The following is a 21722-nucleotide window of genomic DNA, read 5'->3' on the forward strand; positions in this document are numbered from 1 at the left end:
AAATGATTATGATGTTTGACAAAAACTGCCCTGTCCTTTCCCGGGCCTCAAACTATCTTCATACAAGACTTCATCTAAATCGGTGGCTTAAGCGTAGGGTTGCCAATCTTAGTGCACAGTTTTACACTACATTTCTGGCCTAACTAGGCCCATCGGGACAACCCTACTTAAGCGTGAAATATTACAGACAGAAAGACAGACAGAGTCATTTTTATTCAGTTTAATCGTGTGCCATAAGTTTACGAAATAGGCCATTCCTAAATACTATTTTACAAGACAGTGTGTCTCCAACCATGAGGCTTGTAATACATGGCTCAATTCTACTCGCTAAATCGAAATACTTTTACTATGAAACTAATCCAGAAATCGCGAAAAAAATGGCTTTTTCATACATTTTGGCTGATCAGATATCAAGGTTTTCTAAAGAAAAGCCAAATTTTTTTTTCGCAAGTTTGGGGTGGGTCCCATAGTAAAAGTAGCTCAGTTAGCGAGAAGAATCGAGCCCTGAATTGAAAGCTCCGTGGTCAGAAATATCCTGTATTTTTAAAAACTAAAATTTTAGTTGAGCCCCTTTTGATGATTACATGAAATGCCATTTTGGAATTGAACACTTTATCATGATTAGGTTAGGTTTGACTTTTTCACGATGTGGCCGACCAATGATTTCATGAAATGACTGCGACATCATGAAATGATCAATACTAAGATCTGGCCACAGCATGTAAATTCGTGATTCACTCTTATTATTATAAAGCTAATACTATTATTATGAGATGTTTTCCCGCTGTGCTTTAATAATTCATGGTATATTAATAATGACGTCTCATCCAAACAAATCCCTCCGCCGTACGTAGATGATCAAAAACACGACGCGCATGGAATGTTAATTGTGGCAAAGAATACATTGGTAGACTCGTTACTCGGTCATCCGGCGTGTGAACGAGACAGAACTATGCGAGTGTGTAGCGATATCTAATAAGCTCGCATACTAAGCTATAACCCCGAAAATCGAAGTTCGTTAATTTCGAGCAACTATATCTATCACTAAGTACGCTTTAATTGGACTAAAAGAGAAAGATGCCCGTGCGAAGTTCGGTGTTCGCAGTAGGCCCTCTGGTGTTCAGATCCGCATTCTGCATCCAATGTGATGACTTTATTTTCTTCAGAGGGATCATGAAAAATGTAAGTTTTTATATTAGTTATTACATATTTTAATTAAGGGCAAATGCTATTAAATTCTCGCGGAAACTAGACTATATTTGCAAGGTCAGACCCCAACCAAAACCTTAAATGGTTTAACGGCTGGATATAAATAATCACGAAGATATGTCTAATTTTTATTTATTTTTAGTTATATAATAATGTTACCCTGCATACTATAGCAGCTTCATTTTAGTATAAAATAGCTATATTTTCACATAACTTGGGTACTCTGACAGCTGTCATCTCCATAAAATTTATAACTCAGACATAGAAGTTATTGTGGCAAAATAAAGTGTTTGACAAAATGAAATATTGACATGTCTGTTACCTATATTTTATGAAGTGAAGATAGCTACCGCAAAATACACAACACGTTCGATATCTTCTTTAATATATTGGTCGTTTTCTATTCTTTTAGCACTGTATTTTGACGACCGGTTTGGTCTAGTGGGTAGTGACCCTGCCTACGAAGCTGATGGTCCCGGGTTCAAATCCTGGTAAGGGCATTTATTCGTGTGATGAGCATGGATATTTGTTCCTGAGTCATGGGTGTTTTCTATGTATGTAATTATTTATAAATATTTATATACTATATATATTGTTGTCTAAGTAACCTCAACACAAGCCTTATTGAGCTTACTGTGGGACTCAGTCAATTTGTGTAATAATATCCTATACTATTTATTTATTTATTATTATTATTATTTTATGTAACAGGCTGCAAACGAGCAGACGAGCCGCCTGATGGGAAGCAGTCATCGCCGCCCATGGACATAAGCAACATCGGAGGAGCCGCTTATGCGTTGCGTTGCCGTTATTATTTATGTATAGAAATTATGTAAAGATTTGTAATTTATTTTCATTCTTGAAATTTCTCGGTAATTAACAACAAGTAGAATTTACATCTCTTAATTATTAATCTATGACTGATCGACACAGCAAATTTATCGATGTTTAATTTTTTCTAACACTCGTTTTTGCCACAAACATTTCTATGTCTGTTTATAACCTAATAAAATGCAAAATTGTATTGAGATATTAGCTGTCACCGCTGTGGCAATAATAGTAAAAAAACGTTTAGACATATCTGTTTTCTTTATCTAGTCTTTGCCGCGAATATGTACACATAATTCGGGAAGAGCGTAATTAACTTTCGCTCGCAATAATGCCTGAATTCGTTGTAATGCCGTTAATATTGCCTTTGTGTACTTATTAATTAAAAGCGGAGGCATTCGTCACTTGAAACAGTATTTTATTGTTCGCAATAATTTGTATATTAAATTTGACAGTGTTACAATACTTTTAAAATTCAATATTTTTTTAAACAATATAAGTATACCCACAGATCGAGGCTTGAAACCACTGACATATTCTATCTAAGGATGGGCCTTACGGGCACTAAGAATGGTGCTAGTTCAGCGGTGTCACTTACGATTTTGAGCCAGTCTTGCAGTCTAAGGGCTGATTTAGACGGTGCGAGCACTCGCATGCGAGTTTCATTACATTGCGGTATTTGATCGGTCGGCCGAATTGGTTGTAACCTCAATAGTCCGCAATGTAACTAAAATCGCATGCGAATTCGCGTGCCGTCTAAATCAGCCCTAACGCAACTAGCTGCGTCCAATCGCGCGCGTGATGCGAACTCATCAACCAATCGCGTTGTGGCGTTAGACTGCACGATTGGCTCGAATTCGTGTGCGTGACACCGTTGTACGAGCCTCATTCTTATTGTCCGTAAGGCCCGTCTTTAAATATAATGTCAATGCTCGGAACCGGTTTTATCTTTGTACAAAAATACCTTATTTCGTTCTTATGTTTATTATTTAATTTTTAATGAGACAACTTAAACCTAATAATACGAAGTTGTTACCTAAATACATGATTCAGCCCTACGTAAAGAGCATAAAATATTTAAAAATATTGGGCCATTTCGAGGTTATTAAAATAAAATATCGGACTCTATATCTCGGAATACTGGACAAAACGAAAAGCTAAAGATATCTTCTGAATACAGCTTTTCGTTTTGTCCAGCCCACAAACCTTACATACTGACACAATCAAGTTGCCGCTAGCGGCCGCTATGTAGCTGAAAAGTGGTCACGTTTATTCATTTGTAGTCTGCCTCTTTCGCACTCATGGAATGTATAAATATTGAATACGAGATGTATATGAATACGCGATGGCTTCCCTTTTGCACACTTCAATCATCTTTAAAGTGCAGTAGGTTCAATCAACAGAGATTTTGAAAACTCGTAGCGCTCGTTTTTTTAGATCACAACACAATACGGTTGCTAAATTAATATTTAGCAATTTTGAGGCCTTTCTCTGGTAACGTCATCGATTCGAAAACTCATTTCGTGACTTTTGCTCGATATAATTATTTAGACGCACCTTAAAATTTGTAATAATATAAGGTCTAAAAGTAGGCACGCCCGACTATGAGGGCTTACGCGTTTAATTTCGCCGCTAGGGGCGCTAGTAGGTATAGACGGAGGTCTTTCAAAATGTCAAATGCTCGTGACATAAGTAGGCACTCAAATTTGTTAAAGTGAACAAATTTGAGTGCCTACTTATACATGTATTTATTAATAGCTTAGGAAGCGGCTGGCTTGTAGTCTGCCTCTTTCGCACTCATGGAATGTATAAATATTGAATACGAGATTGTTAGGATTAATATTTGTATCTAGCTATAGTTGTAGCGTATAGCCTGTTTACGCAGTGTCCATTTGTTTCCATATCTATATGTACCTACCTACATACGTATGCATGTATAGCGCATCGCGCGGACCAATAAACGTTAGTTAGCAACCGACCGTGTGCGTGTATCATTCTCTGAGTCCTAACCTCAAACCTAACAGTGACGACGATGGCTAAAATTTCGGTGGGCGTGTTGAGCATATTTAACCATGAAACACACGACTGGATAATCTATAAAGATCGGTTGGAGCAGTGGTTCGTCGCAAATGACATTGCAGGAGAAACAGCGGAGGACAAATCAGCAAGCGCTAAACGGCGTGCCATACTACTCAGCAGCTTAGCCGAATGCACTTATAAGTTATTAAGAGACCTTGCTTTGCCAAAAGAACTCGGGAACTTAAACTACGCCGATGTTGTGCTTTTGTTGGATGGTCACTTCAAACCTAAAATATGTGGATTTGCTGAGCGGAATAGCTTCTACAGCGCCGTGCAGTCCGCTAATGAAACCTTTTCGGATTGGGCGGCCAGAGTACGAGGTTTGGCACTACATTGTGGTTTCTCTGCATCAACGCTCGACGACACCCTTCGCGACCGATTTGTTTTAGGTATGGTTCAGGGACCAGAACGCGATAAGCTCTTCACTGAGGCGATGTCTAGCCTCACATTTTCCAGCGCTTTGCAAACGGCGGAAAATGTTCGAAGCGCTCGAAAAGGCGCACGTGCCGGCGCAACCGGGGCCTCGGGCTCCAGCGCTGCCGACAACGAGCTTGGCGTACACAAGATGGCGGCCAGCAGGGCGCCCGCCTCAGCAGGCGCGCGACCCACCGGTTCTACTGGCGCTTCCTGCACGATCTGCGGCTACCGTGGACATTCGGCATCAGATTGCAGATTTGCTAACTCAATTTGCGATAAGTGTGGTTCTAAAGGACATCTTAAGCGCGTGTGTCGTAAAAAGTTTCCAAACAAAAAAATTAATTTCGTCGAATGCTGTTTGGATAGTGGTGATGAAGAAGGTAAGCATTTTGTCTTTAATATACGCACTTATAATGGTGAACCTATGCGGGAACATGTTTTGGTTAACGAGATGCTTGTTAATTTCGAATTAGATACGGGTTCAGCTATCACAGCTTTGTCAGATAAATTTTACTATAAACATTTTGCATCCATACCATGGTCTAAACCACCCTCAATATTGAGAGGTTATGATGAGAAGGTTTTGGAGACTTTAGGTGTGATGAGGTTACCATTTCGATACAAAAATCAAACGAGTGACATAGACGTTTATGTTGTTAAGAATGGAGGCCCTCCCATATTAGGTCGAGACTTTATATCAACATTTAATTTACAGATGTGCGCAATTCCTAAAAATGACTTACATTGTATCGATAAAGTACGTATTGACACCGATTTAGCAAGTATGTTCAGTGGCCAATATCCGCATTTGTTCTCAGATAAATTGGGATGTTGTAAGGATGTAGTGGTACATCTTAACCTAAAACCGGAGAGCAAACCGGTTTATTTCAAAGCGCGACCGCTTCCCTTTGCTATTCGTGACAAAGTTGAAGCAGAATTGAACCGCCTTGTTCAATTAGGTATTTTACAGCCAGTTACTCATTCGGAATATGCCAGCCCTATTGTTCCAGTGTTAAAACAAAGTGGCAAGGTACGAATATGTGCAGACTTTTCGGTGTCAATTAATAAGCAACTGCTAGTAGATAAATATCCATTACCCCGCATAGAGGAGTTATTCTCAAAGCTGCACGGCGGGCAGCAATTCTCAAAGCTAGATCTTTCAAATGCATATAATCAGTTGCGGTTAAGTGAGGACTCCCAAAAGTACACTTGTATTAACACTCACAAGGGTTTGTTTACGTACTCGCGGCTTGTTTTTGGGTTATCTAGTGCTCCGGCCATATTTCAACGATCTTTAGAAACCATTCTTGCGGGCCTCGACGTATGCATATTTCTGGACGACATTCTGGTGACTGGTCGTAATAGGGCGGAACACTTGCAGCGGTTAAACGAAGTTTTTAAAAGGCTACAGGAGGCTGGATTGGTGTTACAAAGAGACAAGTGCTCGTTCTTCCAAGATTCCGTTTCTTATTTAGGTTACAACATTGACAAAAATGGCTTACATAAATCGCCGGAGAAGGTAAGAGCCATACTTGAGGCAAAAATTCCAGAAAATATATCCGAATTAAAGTCTTTTCTAGGTCTGGTAAACTATTACAGACATTTTGTAAAAAATGCATCATCTATTTTAAATCCTTTACATAAATTATTACAAAAAAACACGAAATGGTCTTGGACGAGCGAACATGACAATGCGGTATCTAGCATAAAACATCAACTGGCCTCAGACGTGACTCTGGCGCATTTTAATCCCAAAGCGAAATTATTTCTAACGGTAGATGCGTCACCTACAGGCTTGGGAGCGATTTTAAGCCTTATTAATGATAACGGGGTCGAGCAACCCATCTCATTTATGTCAAGGTCATTAACCAATGCTGAAAAGAAATATAGCCAAATCAGTAAAGAAGCTACAAGCATCGTATTCGGAATACGTAAATTCCATCATTATTTGTACGGCCGCGATGAGCCGTTTGTACTCAGGACCGATCATAAACCTCTACTCAGCATTTTTCGTCCGGATAAAGGAGTTCCGGAAGTGTCTGCTAACCGCCTTCAGCGGTACGCTTTGTTTTTATCAGCATACAATTATAAAATTGAATATGTTAGCAGTACGCGTAACACAGCTGATTTTCTTAGCCGTTCAGTGAGCGATACCAATGTTATTGACGCGACAGCGAGCGAGCGAGATGAAACAATTGACCGAGCCTCTTATCTCCATTTCATAATGGACGGCGATGTACCTATATCTATAGATAATGTTTACGAGGCGACGCGCGCTGATAGCATACTCTCACAGGTGACGGATTACGTAATGAACGGTTGGCCTAGTAAAGTAAGGGATCGTAATTTACAACCTTATTATATATGTAGATTAGAGTTATCTGTAGAGAGAGGTTGTGTGGTTAGAGGTTCTAGGTTAGTCATTCCCGGAACTCTTCAAAATAAAATTATTAATGAGCTACATAGGGGTCACTTAGGGATGAATAAAATGAAGGCTGAGGCTCGTTTGCGGTTTTGGTGGCCTAGCATGGCAGCGGACATCGAGCGGCGCGCGGCCAGCTGCGCGGAGTGTGTGCGCGTGCGACCTGCGCCCCCTCGCGCGCCGCTAGCTCCCTGGCCATTCCCACCGGAAGCCTTCCATCGCGTTCATATGGACATTTTGGGCCCTACGCATGGGAAGTACTTCCTAATAATTGTAGATGCACATTCAAAGTGGGTGGAGTGTTTCGATGTATCCAGTTCATATAGTAGTCGCGTAATTATAGAGAAACTTTGCGAAACAATGTCTAGATTTGGCATTTTCCGCAAAGTTTGCACGGATAACGGAACTTCGTTTGTATCTACGGAATTTGAGCACTTCTGTAAAATAAATGGTATAGAACACATCACTACCCCCACTTACAGCCCTGCAAGCAATGGTCAAGCCGAGATATATGTTAAACAAATTAAACTGGCAATAAACAAAATAATATCATCTGGAACGTCATTACGTAATATTAATGTAAAAATACAGGAATACCTATTTATGTATAGGAATTCTAAACATACTTCAACTAACATGTCTCCCGCAGAGGTTCTATTTGGGCGTAAGTTGCGGTGTCGCTTAGACTGGTTACATCTTACGCAATCATCCTCATCACCACTATCTGACTCAGCAATCGCTGATAATGTGTCGCGCCGCCAGGACTTGCAGACTAAATATTACGATGGTAAAAGGAATGTACAATTTTGTAACGGAGAAACCGTGTTAGTTAAAGTTTATAAAAACCAAAAATCGTACTGGACGATGGGAATAATAATCAAACAAATAGGTAAAACTATATACATTGTAAAATTAGAAAATAACAAAACATTGAAAAAACATGTAGACCAACTACAAAAGTATAGAGGGGAGGAGATAAGTGAAGAACAGTCACTGGCAGATCCAACGCCCCCTTCCGGCCCTTCGACTGAAAGTCAAGGAAACGAATCTGACATCCTACAAGCCCTTTTCTGGCCACCGCCATGTCCCCAGCAGGTAGCTCCAGTACCCGAATCGGCGCCTTCGCGAGAACGTCAGGAGGCGCAATCAGGCACAGCGCAGTTGGGACCCTCGCCACCTCTTGATTCACTTACTACTGACAGTGATACTGACATCTGCCGTGCCACATCAGTGACTGACGAGCCAGCCATGTTGCCCTCGCAGACATCATCGCCGAGCCATAGCGTGGAGAATGGGTCGGCTCCGGAGGAAGATGTTCAGAACGATAACATCGGCCTAAGTCCGGAAGTGTCGCATGTGAATACGAGGCCACGGAAGCCCTTTAATTTTGGTGATTATTTTTGAATTTAGTGTAAGGGAGTGTTAGGATTAATATTTGTATCTAGCTATAGTTGTAGCGTATAGCCTGTTTACGCAGTGTCCATTTGTTTCCATATCTATATGTACCTACCTACATACGTATGCATGTATAGCGCATCGCGCGGACCAATAAACGTTAGTTAGCAACCGACCGTGTGCGTGTATCATTCTCTGAGTCCTAACCTCAAACCTAACAGAGATGTATATGAATACGCGATGGCTTCCCTTTTGCACACTTCAATCATCTTTAAAGTGCAGTAGGTTCAATCAACAGAGATTTTGAAAACTCGTAGCGCTCGTTTTTTTAGATCACAACACAATACGGTTGCTAAATTAATATTTAGCAATTTTGAGGCCTTTCTCTGGTAACGTCATCGATTCGAAAACTCATTTCGTGACTTTTGCTCGATATAATTATTTAGACGCACCTTAAAATTTGTAATAATATAAGGTCTAAAAGTAGGCACGCCCGACTATGAGGGCTTACGCGTTTAATTTCGCCGCTAGGGGCGCTAGTAGGTATAGACGGAGGTCTTTCAAAATGTCAAATGCTCGTGACATAAGTAGGCACTCAAATTTGTTAAAGTGAACAAATTTGAGTGCCTACTTATACATGTATTTATTAATAGCTTAGGAAGCGGCTGGCTATAGTACCCAGAAATTCCATTTTAGTACGAATTTGAACTCTATTTCATAATGATCGCAAAAAGATCTTACAGGCCCATGCCATCCATGTAATAAAATGAGTAGTAACCATGCAAGCACCTCCCCCTTACAGAAAACCGCAGCCAAATAACACTAGACCCTACTCATAGTGTTGTGTTCCTGCCGGTGAGTAAGGTTGCCAGAGCTCAACGAGGGGGGGGGGGGGGGGGGGGGGTTAGGGTCGGCAACGCGCATGTAACTCCTCTGGAGTTGCAGGCGTACATAGGTTACGGAGACTGCTTACCATCAGGCGGGCGGTATGCGTGTTTGCCACCGACGTAGTATAAAAAAAAAAACACCACTTTTGCAAATTTTATCGGCCCAGTTATCGGCCCCAGGACAACAAGCGCTTGCAACGACCGCAGTAAAAATATAAAGAAACGATTCTCTAGAAAATAAAACCGAAATTTCACTCCATATTCTCGTTATTATTATGGTAACACTATAAATCATGTTTATTTCAACGCTTTGCTTGTCATAAACAACTGATCGTTCCCCTGATTCGATTCGCCCTACGGAAATATCGCCGAATTCAAGTTACCCCTAAATTTGGGGGAATTGAGGGGAAATAGGGTAATGCGGCCTCCACACTGATGCATTTTAAACGTTGGGTGAATACTGATTTGCAAATTGCTAAGAATTTCGTGACGATTGGAAGGTTTGGAATGTAATATTCTTTTCTGGTTTGAATTTATTCTAATATCGGAGGTATACTGAGTGAATTTAAACTTTTTAGCTGTTAAGTACGAAGGTTTCAAGGTTTGGATCCGAATCCATCAAGATTTGAGGAGTTGTCTCATTTCCTCATAGAACCCATCATCATAACTGCACCTTGACAAACAACTTTTAAACAAAGAAATAGTAATCTTCAAAATCGGTTCAGAAATGACGGAGTTACATACAAGAAAATACGGTCGAACCGTACCCCTAGTGTAAATAAATTCGATTTTGAAACGTGACGTACGCGTTTGCGTTTAGTCTCATTTTGTATGGGTTTTTGAACAGCGCGCCAAGCGGGACGTTTTGGAAAGTCAAAAATCTCATACAAAATGACACTTAACGCAAACGCGTACGTCACGTTTCGCTGTCGAAAATATTTACACTAGGGGTACTGAATACCTCTTCCTTTTTTTGAGGAAAAAATTAGTGAGCCTAAATTAGTGAACACTTGATCATCGTTCATGTACTCAATATCAAATTAAAATAGCACCTTCTTTGAAATTCGCACATTATTTTGAAAATGTCCAAGTGTGGAGCCAGCAGGCGGATGCATTCTCATGTCACGTCAACAGTGCATTAGTGATAAAATGTTTATCTTGTCGCCTTATACTGTCGCGCGACTTCTCATTGGCCCGCGCCGTGCAGTTTAAATTGTGTGCGGTATTGATAAACCCTCGTGTAGTCTATAAATAAATAAAAGGTATTCTGTGTCGCGTATTAGGATAGTATAAATTTAAGTAAACAGATACAGGGTGGACAAATAAGAAGTATACATTTTGTTTTTAATTTTTACTGTATTAAGTTCAAAAATTATTAAGTGTTGTTTTAAAAATATATTCTTCTGGGTTGGCAAATTCATGCGAAACATAATGTCTGACATATGTCCACCTCTAACAGCAGGCAAATGTAAGCTCTTATCATCCCAATGTTCAGCATCTATTCGCACATTTTTCGCATTATCTTAGTACATTTGTGTCGAATAGTCGGTTTTAACTGTTTAAATTTCATCAGCTCATTAGCATAGATACGTAATTTTAGATAGCACCACAGAAATAAGTCAGCTCCAAAATTTGAGGAATTTGGGTGCCAATCACTGTCACTTTTTTTCAAAATTAACCGAGCAAACAACGTGTTTTAAACAACAGAAACATTTGAGATAAAATTGCTTGCTGCTAGTGGTAGACATTTGGCAGAAATTATCTTCCGTATACAATTGCCAACCCTGAATAATATATTTATGAAAAAATATTTAGTAAAATTTCCACTTAATGTAATTAAAATTTAAAAACAAAGTGTATCATTCTTATTTGTCCACCCTGTATGTCAAAAGATGTAAACAAAATGACTGACTTATTGCCGGTTGAGCCAAATATCTATGTTCACGCAGTTCAATTTTACTCAAAATGCATAATTAATATAATTATATATTTTTAACACACCAACTCGGAACGGCTCTTTATATTTCTTCAAATACGGATTGAAAAGATGCATTTCATCCACAAGAGTGGCAAAGTAATTAGATACAAATAATGAGTTTCATCCTCATGTTAAGTTTTGTAGGTATCTAAAACTTTTACTTACTCTAGTTTATTTGTATTAAGTACAATTTCTAGCAATTATGTTACGGCATATATGTTACGGAAATGTTCACGCCAAGTTTCATGTAATATAAGCATGTAGTTTTAAAATGAGAGCTTAACTTATATTGTATGGCGACTACCTACGACTATTGGGTTCGTGTATTTCTTATTTTAAATTAATTTAAGCTCAAGTTAAACACGAAAACTACATAGGTACTTTTCATCTCTTCTATTCGGAAAGTTCACCTTTCATAGGCTGATAGCCGAGTGAAAAATTGCGTTTCCCACCCTAGGGTGGAAATATATATTTTTTTAAATTTGTGCTTCGAGCAACGGCTAACAGCCAAATTATTCAGTTAAAACCTCTCCTAATAGCTTCCGCATTCTCAAACAAATATTATTGAAAAAAAAAAACTACGTACAGTATTGTAAAAATATACTACATACTTCCTTGAATCACGTCGTCTTCTTCATGACATGCTATTTCTCCACAAAGTTCTCCACTCCAAAATTGAGTCCCCCACTATACTGTCCCTTTTTACATTTAATACCCCCCGGTTCAGGTCCCGAGCTCCAAAGACTTTTGCTCTACAAGTGTATAGAAATAATACTTAATTTTACAACCCTATTGTAAGAATGTGCCGTCAGTACAACGACCTGGTATCTAAGCATATTGATATTTTTAACTCGAGTTTGCCATCTTTCGAAAACAAGTTATGGAAGTTCTTTGCCATCAATCACCACTACGTTAGGTTTGTATTAATCTTACATGTGTGTTTCAATCTGCCTTTGTTCTTTGCTTTATTTTCTTTATGCGAATTGTTTTGTGTCTAAAAATTGTTTTATTGTGTAATTAAGTGTAGTTAGTATACCTAGTTGTAGTTTTCGCTCTTTAATGTGTATTACATGCTGCGCATACATGCTTTAAATGGGATTCCCAATGAAAACCTCAACTTAAAATAATTATATCATGTATTAAAATGTTATCTGTTTTGTGTGCCTAATAAATAAAATAAAATAAAGTATTTAATATTTAAATGGATGAAATTCATATTGATTTAATAATGAATGGATATTCGTTATTAAATCAATATGAATGACGATGAATGTTTAAAATATTATCCTTACATTAATTCATTAAGTTTCACTTTTTTAAAAGTACCTATACTTTAAGCCCGTTTCAGACACATCCCAATTTAAGATCGGATTGTCCATGGTTTTACAATTTTTTTTTCCGATGAAAATGTAAAAGGCTCCAATTCCAGTCATAACCTATAATTTCACGTGTTTGACTTTCCTCATAGTCGAAATGAAAAGTAGAGTGTTTTATGGTTTCACTTTCCAGCCTTGGTTAACATTAACACTACTATTTAAGCGGGTAGATCGCTTCACCCGAACCACGCGCAAAGTAGGCGCGCAGCTCAAGGGGACGACCTGTGCCCGTCAAAAATAGTTCCGCCCAGTGGGCATAGCCGAGATGTCATCAAGGCCCAATAATTTCCTTACCCATTAGATTGAGGCACGAAGTGCGTATCGCGCGAGCTCCGTGTCATAGAACTACGACAGCACAACGATAGCGCCATCTAACTGACGCGCAGAGCCATCTAACGACAAATTTGGGAAACTTTATCATGTTGTTTGTTAGGTCATGTTTTTAATTAATGGGAGCAAATTTGCATTATTCATAAATGTACAAATGAAAATTATTTCAGTTGATAAAAATAATGAATTTATGCGTTGCTGCCATAGGAAATTTCGCGCCTTAAACATAATTTTCCTACATTTAATCAGAAATAGAATTTTATTTCGGAGGAATACATACATTTGATTTCTTTATTTTTATTTACGTAGCAGTTTAGGAGACCATTATAATTAATATTTAGCGTATTAATATAATTTATATATAGTTTAATCTAGATATTTTCGGACATACCCATAAATATTTTTCGGACTAATAATAATTTCTCTTACCTGAATGGTTGGTAGTTTTATAATAAATAAAAAATCCGAATACAAAATATTTAATATCTAGTTCAAATAAATATAAATAAGAGGTACGAAATAACAACGACATCGTATCAACATCACACCACACCTCATCATAATGCAGAAATTAAGGGTTTCACTTCGGGATAATAAGTTGAAAGCATTATACATCATGACTTTTAATGAAATCAATTTCAGAATAAACCTAAAATGTAACTCTAAGTTACTCACAAATGAATCTTTATCCTCATGTGTAATAAAAAGACCGTATAAGGTTGCAAGTCCAATTTGTTTAAAAATAATATAAAATAAAAATAAAACCGTTTATTTCAGATCACTGATCCATAACGACTATTAGTATAAACTTAAAACTGTGTTAATTAGGTACTAAGAGAAAAATAAAAATAAGAACATATAACAAAAAACTAAGATGTGTGGAGAGGAGGGGTGCAGGTTGCCATGCTTTACTTTATAAACGAATAGAGTAGGTACCGAGTAGGTACTGTAGGTACCTATACCTCTCGTGTCAAATCGTGGTTCCTATGGTCAATATAACAGTTAATTAAGGTTCCGGAGTCATCTAGGTGAACTAGGAATTATAAGTTTCGCCATGTCCTTCTGTCAGTCCGACCGCGGCTTTGCTCCGTGGTCGTTAGTGCTAGAAAGCTGCAATTTGGCATGGATACATAAATCATGCATGGGAACACAACGGTAAAATTAAAACTAATTTTTTTTATTCGCTTTAACCCAATGGTGTGGGATATCGTTGGATAGGTATTTTAAAAGGAATAAGGGTCTCCAACAAATATGTTTTGCTCTAACTTTTGAACCTTGGGTCCGCAAAATATGAGAAAAATCGTAAAATAAAAGCTTAGTAAATACTTTCAGTGAAAACTATAGCGAATATGATCGGTCCAGCCGTTTTTAAGTTATTTCAAAAAGTCTTCTCTTCTTGATAAAACGACGTTCAAAGTACAAAAGGCTGGGAAGGTTATCCTTATGCTTGTAATGTACATGATACTTAATAATAGCCCCCGTTAAGCCTATTCTGACAGAATGGTAACTGCGGAACCCTACACAGAGCATGGCCCGACATGCTCTTGGCCGATTTTTTTTTATACCAAGCTGTCGCGTAACATGTTTGTCATGTTTTAGAAGTTTAGCACACTAATTTATTTAGAAATTTAGCACTTTTGTAATAATAATACGGTTCAATAGTTTTTGAAATTAAGCCCAACCAAAATAGACTTGAAGGAACTGTCATAGGAGCCATCATTCGACGCGAGAGCCATAATGAAGTGAATCCAAATTAAGAGGATACACTTCAGCCGCTTCTTCATACAAACGTAGTCCCCATTTTCCTCTCTGAATATTGACATTATAGTAAATATTTTTACACATTTTTATGTATATTAACCGTTACTACCCCCTATGTTTGCCTTTTTCCAATTTTATTTTGTGTTAAAATTTGGAGCGAAAAACCGATTTCATACAAATTTTTAAATGCTTCTAACAATTCTAACTCTTATAAGGGTATTGACACCAATCACTAACACACAATGAGTGATGTAGGTGACTTAGTGATGGTTACCAGTACAATTTGACACTGGGTCAACCGGTTTAACCTAGAGTTACCAAGGTTACCAGTACAATTTGACACTGGTTCAACCGGTTAAACCTAGAGTTACCATGGTTACCAGTACAATTTGACACTGATTCAACCGGTTAAACCTAGAGTTACCATGGTTACCAGTACAATTTGACACTGGTTCAACCGGTTAAACCTAGAGTTACCTTGGTTACCAGTACAATTTGACACTGGTTCAACCGGTTAAACCTAGAGTTACCAAGGTTACCAGTACAATTTGAGACTGGTTCAACCGGTTAAACCTAGAGTTACCATGGTTACCAGTACAATTTGACACTGGGTTAACGGTTTAACCGGTTAACCCCGGGATAGTGGGATGGTGCTAGTGGCCCTAATAGGTACTTATAGTTGTGGTTGATATGCAACAAACTGTCAAAATATTTTAAAAAATGTTAATAGCTAGAGAGGAAAATGAGGACTATGTTTTTATGAAAAGTGGTGTATCCTCTTAAAAGTGACAAAATGACATGTAGCTATTTTCAACTTCAGTGTGAAACGAAATAATTGAACGTGTGAAGAGCACACATCTTGTTTTATTTATTTTAATCCAGCCAAGTGACACCCGTGAGACATTCCAAGATTATTTTTACTGGCAAAGGAAAAGCGTATTTATTTTAATTAAACGTGCCGTGAACACGTTTTTTCACGCACGTAATTTGTTCGCTACACTTTACGCCGAAAATGATCTTTTTGTTGTTTACGTGTTTGTTATTTAATTTGTACCTAATCGAATACTGGCTTCATATCAGCTTCATATATACAAATGTTAGAACATGATAATTAATACTAACAATAATTATATGATAGCTAACAATGGCTCCTGAGATTTACCGGAGATTTAATTAGTTATATTTTTTATATAAAAAAAATATAATTAATATAATGCGTTTTATTGAAAACGGAGATAACAATTAACAGAAATAAAGAACTAAACACAAATCTAAAGAATAGCAGGTGAGGTGGCGACCTCATAGAATAATGATTTATTGCCAATCACATAGTCATACACATACAAGAAGATAAAACAGAATACATATTATATATACAAAATAAACAGGGTATAGTATAGTCTCTATATGTAAAACAATTATTGTCTTTACTGTATTTTATGTATATAACCATAAAATACACTGGTTTGACTTAGTTTAATTAGATTGTCACACATACATTTTACAGATTACCCAATTTTGCTGACTGCAGAATATTCATTCGAAAAAGTCGAACCATTTTCGAAGCCAAATTCACACATAAAGTTATGAGATTTCAATAAGCGATGTGCGTTGTACATTTTGTCTGCTCGGAAACATTAATACTCCACTGGCCATTTTTTAATACTTTATGAAATATCACAATGTGAGTCAGTATATTATCGGACATGAATAAAAAAAAGAAACAAAGCTGTATCTACCTATGTTATTAACTGATTTCACTAAGGGCCGGTACAGACGGACTGCAACTCGACTGCAACTTCTATGGGAACTGCACGTCGACGTTGCAGTCGGCATGCAGTTCCCATACAAGTTGCAGTCGAGTTGCAGTCCGTCTGTACCGGCCCTTAGGCCAGGCTAAGCTCGGCTAAATGCTATACTTACCTAAGTTGTACATTTTTTTACTTAGCTTTTACTCCTACATATTTTTATATGTACTTAATTCAAATCTTGTACACTAAAACCATCCAGCTATTATACAAAAGCTCCCAACTCTCTATGGTCTAAAATTAACTCAAATATATTCGTTATGGTGTAAAGTGACTATAATTTGAATGTAGTAGTTCTAAGGCAAAGCATTTGTATAAATGGAAGAAAAAAATCAGACGAAACCAAAAATAACATCGGTATTGATACTAAAAGTGACAAAAACTCATGTACAATATAAAATATAATGTCCGTGTTACATATAATTATTTAAGTACTTACTATCACCCACACTGTGAACAGAGAATTCGTGAATCTCAATGACAACTTTATCCTGATAACTTTATTATTCTACTAAAATAATTTCTAATCAAATTTGCAATTAATTTGGGCTTCCCCTTTGCGAGTGAAATTTCTATGAGATTACACTAAAAATACCTTCTTTAAAATAAAACAATAATTGTTGAAATTGGTTCACGCGAGAAAGAATTATCCCTGAAAAACCAACATACAAACAAATTAAGTAGTTAGCCAATGTGCCGATAGATGGCGCTGTACATAATTATGCTTAGCATACTTCTGTTCAAAAGTCTTTCGTGTTTACAGTTACATGGCATAGTTGAAAGTTTGTCGGAACCCTCGGTGCGCGAGTTAAACAAACTCGCACATGACCGATTTGTTTTCTACTCAGATTCACGACCTCTTTTTAACCTAATAGGTGAAAAAAAGTGACACAATATTTTTTTTTTAAAGTTCGTTTCTAATTGACAGCGTATTAGATGGAGGTATTGGAGACCTGTAAAATCGTTCATAGATGTCGTCCCAAAAGAGAACGCGTCTCTCCAAAAGGGACCCTTCGAGTTTAATCTCTGCCCCGAGGTCCATATATGGCGATCTGTTAGCACCAACTGGCGGCCACGAAGGAAGATCTGATCCTTCTGGTACTGGTTTACTGAAACAGATGAAATATGTTTGATTATCTGTTTAGCGATAAAATAAAAATAATAAAGTCAAAGTTAAAAAAAAAACTATCGAAAGTCACTCTGAAAATAAGATGAAAATGCAACGGCCACAGTCAACGTCAAATTTCTATAAAACATGATGTTCATAGTAGTACTGCCACACTTTGCCGCTGCAAAGTCGGTGCAGAGTTAGCTTAGACAGACAGACAGGTAGTACGGGATGGTCCAAAAATACGTAAACAAAAAAATGTTGACATATATGAAAGGAAAATGATCAAGGCCTCCAGTGCCCGAGGCTGGAATCGAACCAGCGTCCTCTGCAATCGCGGCAGATGCTTAAATTTGCTCGGCCACCTGGTTCACAGTGGCATGGCATGAGTCGAATCGAAAGTCGAAAGTCAAATTTTCCCCTCGCATATGCAACTTCTTAAGGACTAGTGGCGCCCTCTGGTCATCTTTCGTGGATCTTTCGTATATGACATTTATATCAGTTTATAATTTATATAGTAGTGTTTCTAATTAATAACTCAAGTTAAAATATTTTCATTAAAATAATTGAATTTGTGTTTCATTGTACAAAAAATAGGAATTTCTCATTTCCTCTTTTACAAGTTATTGAAAATTTACTCCTATAATTTCACTCAAACAAAACGTAGGTCTTCAAAATGTTCTCCTTTAGCATTGATACACAAACGCAAATGTTACTTTAAATGATCAACAACATGCCGCAGTAAAAAAAAAAGTCTGTTTTTGGACCACTCTATACAGTAAAACCAAGGCAACAAGGCAAGGCAAGGCATCATGGTTGGAATTAAGACGTATTGAATTACTACTTGTTTTGTCCCATTGGACTTTTATGTACGTGTTTTGTTTTACGTTAAAATCTGCCTTAAAATCCATAGAAAATCAGCGCCAAACGTTTTATAAATAAAAAGTTTTGTTATGTTACTTAATTTTCGGATAATAAAGTCAAGATATCTCAAGCTTCGTGCACTCAAGCTCAAAATCCAAAAACACAACCCACTTAGGGTATTCAGTAATATAAATTTGTCATACTTACCCTGTAGTAATAAAGTTCACCCAGATCTCAACCAGAATATTCTTCATTTTATTGTATTCGTCTGAATCAGAATCAACGTTAACGTCCATTGTATTAACTAATATACTAAAAGTTTGGGCACAATGATAAGCCCCTGTGATGTTCATGTATTCTGGTACATGAACAAAATCAGGAATCGGACTGAAAAATGAATATTCGTACAAGTATATTGATTCACTACCAGCCTCTACTTGTAATTTCACGGACCTCAAATGTGGATAAGCAAACATAACGTCAGTGAAATAATCTATAAACCCTTGTATAGTTTCTTCCGATACACGTTTGTCACCGAAGTAAAACTTCTTAATTTCCTGCGCAACTTTTTCCCTCTCTTCGTTATCTTTAAACTGTAAATCAGCTGGCAAAAAGTCGGAAAATTGTTCATTCATTAATTCTTTCCACTCCTCAAACATTAACATCCGAAACAGCCCTTCCATATTTGTAAATCCATATAGGACTGGTACTTTTCTGTATTTTCCTTGTTTTAGGAGATTAAGCGGAGTATCATCAAGAAATTTTTCGACGCCAATATCACGGTCAACACACGGGGAAAACATAAAGGTTGAGTCCTTCCTTTCCATAAAAGCATCTGACATCATAGCCTCGAATGATAAAGTTGTGTAGAACTCTTCTAAACTGTTCATATCCTCTACGTTTGTGAAATTAAGCTGCTTAGCATAATCTTTTGCATTCTGAACAGGATCGAGTTGGACGCTCCAAGCGGCTAAGTTTGCACCGCTCTCAGGAATAACTTTATTGTAAAGGCCTGTAGTCATTTCAGAGAGCCTAAGTAGGTCCACTGCTGTCGAGCCGGCGCTGAACCCAGCAATTGTGACTTCTTTAGGATTACCGCCAAAGTTGGCTATGTTTCTTTGCACCCATTGAAGTACCGCGATTTGATCTTTTATGCCAGCATTGCCGGGAGCATTCTCAGTGCCCAAACAGAGGAATCCATGCGCGCCTAAGCGGTAATTAAAAGTGACAGCTATTACTTTTTTAGTTCGCACTAGAGCGCTTGGTGACCAAGCTACTCCAACTCTTATTTGATAGCTGCCTCCATGAACGTAGACCACGACAGGGAGATTAATCTCCTCTGTTTCAGGTGTATAAATGTTTGCAACCAGACAGTTCTCTCGCATATCAAAATCAGGGAATTGGACGACTTGAATTTTGGCTTGTGGGCATATAATTTTATTATTGACTGCTTCTAGCGGAGTGATCCATACCGGCCCTGCGAGCGGTGCCTGAAAAAAACATTGTTTATTCCAGTAGAAGAATTTTTAATTTACTATTCACGATTTTATTTGAGTTTGACTTTAATTGGTCGACTGCTCCTATTTAGACATAGGGAATGTTCTACTATCCGATCGTGCAAAAAATATTTTTGGCTGTTTGTCGTGGTAATAAAAAGCTAATAAGCTTCAAATATTATGAGAATATTTAAACGAGCTACATCTTGTTTACATACATATATTGTGACAGATTATAGTTGAAGTTTAATCATGGTAATGAATGGAATTACTGTGGAGTAGTTTTTAGGTATTTATTAATATTGTATTTATGAACATTTCAAATTTTGTAATTTGTAATAATTATGTGAAAAATTACTGTACTTAATTGAAATAAAGAATTTTCATTAACAGATAAAGGTGACGAAGTTTATTGCATGGTGGATGAATGATAGCAGCAGGAAAAGACTGGATGAACAATGACATGAATGAATAAACACAGATATTTAAAGGAAGAAATGAGGCCTTTACCTAAACGGGATCCATACCTCAAGAAAGGCGAAAAATTTACCAAAACAACACAAGTGTAAAAACATTTTAACCGTATTTGAAATTGAAATGTAATTAATTATTAAATAATTGTAAGAGCTATGGAAGAAAAGAGGTTATAATAATAATAATCACTGGTTTGTATCAGACGAAGCCTTTTGGTTTGTATAAATATTATCGGATAATTTTACACAAATCGACCTAGTCGCACAGTAAGCTCAATAAGGCTTGTGTTGTGGTTATATTAAATATATAGAAAACAGCCATAACTCAGGGACATATTTGTGATAAACACACAAATAAATACCCCGACCAGGATTCCAACCCGGGACCCCTTGCTTCGTAGGCAGGGTTACTCGGTAGTGACTACTCGTAGACTACGAGGCCGTCAGTAAAGAGTTTTCCAGCAGTTGCAAACTTAATAAACTATACTTATTAAACTTACAGTAAACCTGCGTTTGCCAGTAGGCGCCGTGGCATACGGGATCCCGTAAAAATAATATATTTCGCCAGTTTTGTAGCCCCTGACCGGACCCTGTGAGGTCTGCACGATCTTCCATTTTCTTTCTTGCGTACAATGTGTAATGCACAAAGTGACAACCAATAACAACAACTGGATTGTGCTGTGCGACATTGCGAACAGTCGTCTTGGCACTGACAGCTAATACAATCATAAGCCTAATTTACTAATAAGGATAACGCTAAGTAAGCGTGTAACACGTGTAACGTCTGTGTACGTGTGTATATGTCTGTGATTTAATTCTTTTACCCATTGTCTATTTCACATCACCAGAAACAAATATCTACTTAAATAACAAAGATTGTAAATTTACATACATAACGTACATTGTTTGTCTTTGTCATTCAGGTTCCTTTTAGCTTGCTTGGTGGTCACTCTGTATTCGAACCTGGAGGTCCCGGGTTCGAATCTCAGTAAGCAACTCACTCGTATGAGCACTTACAGTTCGAACAGGAATTCTCAGGAAGAGTATAGTACCAACACTTTTAATGCCCGGAACAGAGGGCCTACCGCGAACCACGTTCGACGTGTTGCCTCTCTGTCGCACTTGTAAATTCGCACGTAAGTGTAACAGGGAGGCAACACGTCGAACGTGGTTCGCGGTAGGCCCTCAAATCCACAAAAGCAGCGGACACCCTCCCGCTTCCTCAAGCCAACAACTTTGGAGCTATAGAAACATTAGGCCTTTAAAAATAACATTAAGGTTTCCCCCCACC

General features: G+C 37.7%; 1 protein-coding gene and 1 non-coding gene across 2 annotated transcripts; both read right to left on the minus strand.

Moving 5' to 3' along the window:
- Positions 1-12754: 12754 nt before the first annotated feature.
- Positions 12755-12902, minus strand: LOC133525362 (U12 minor spliceosomal RNA). Its single transcript, XR_009800563.1, has one exon. It is a non-coding gene; the product is annotated as a U12 minor spliceosomal RNA (small nuclear RNA).
- Positions 12903-16596: 3694 nt separating this feature from the next.
- LOC133524845 (esterase FE4-like) lies at positions 16597-21422 on the minus strand. The gene is made up of 3 exons (XM_061860995.1): positions 20932-21422; positions 18670-19952; positions 16597-17599 (listed from the first exon to the last, which is right to left on the minus strand). The coding sequence occupies exons 1-3, from the start codon at positions 21118-21120 to the stop codon at positions 17395-17397; spliced, it is 1677 nt and encodes a 558-aa protein (XP_061716979.1). The 5' UTR covers positions 21121-21422; the 3' UTR covers positions 16597-17394.
- Positions 21423-21722: the final 300 nt, after the last annotated feature.

The sequence above is a fragment of the Cydia pomonella genome, chromosome 14, assembly GCF_033807575.1.
Source record: "Cydia pomonella isolate Wapato2018A chromosome 14, ilCydPomo1, whole genome shotgun sequence".
In the NCBI taxonomy this organism is placed as follows: Eukaryota; Metazoa; Arthropoda; class Insecta; order Lepidoptera; family Tortricidae; genus Cydia; species Cydia pomonella.

Excerpts from the sequence above, each read along its gene's own strand:
- LOC133524845 (XM_061860995.1), bottom strand. The coding sequence starts at position 21,120 with ATGTCGCACAGCACAATCCAGTTGTTGTTATTGGTTGTCACTTTGTGC. Across the intron at positions 19,953-20,931 it reads CTGGCAAACGCAGGTTTACT|GCACCGCTCGCAGGGCCGGT; the intron begins GTAAGTTTAATA and ends TGTTTTTTTCAG. Across the intron at positions 17,600-18,669 it reads GTGAACTTTATTACTACAGG|TAAACCAGTACCAGAAGGAT; the intron begins GTAAGTATGACA and ends CATCTGTTTCAG.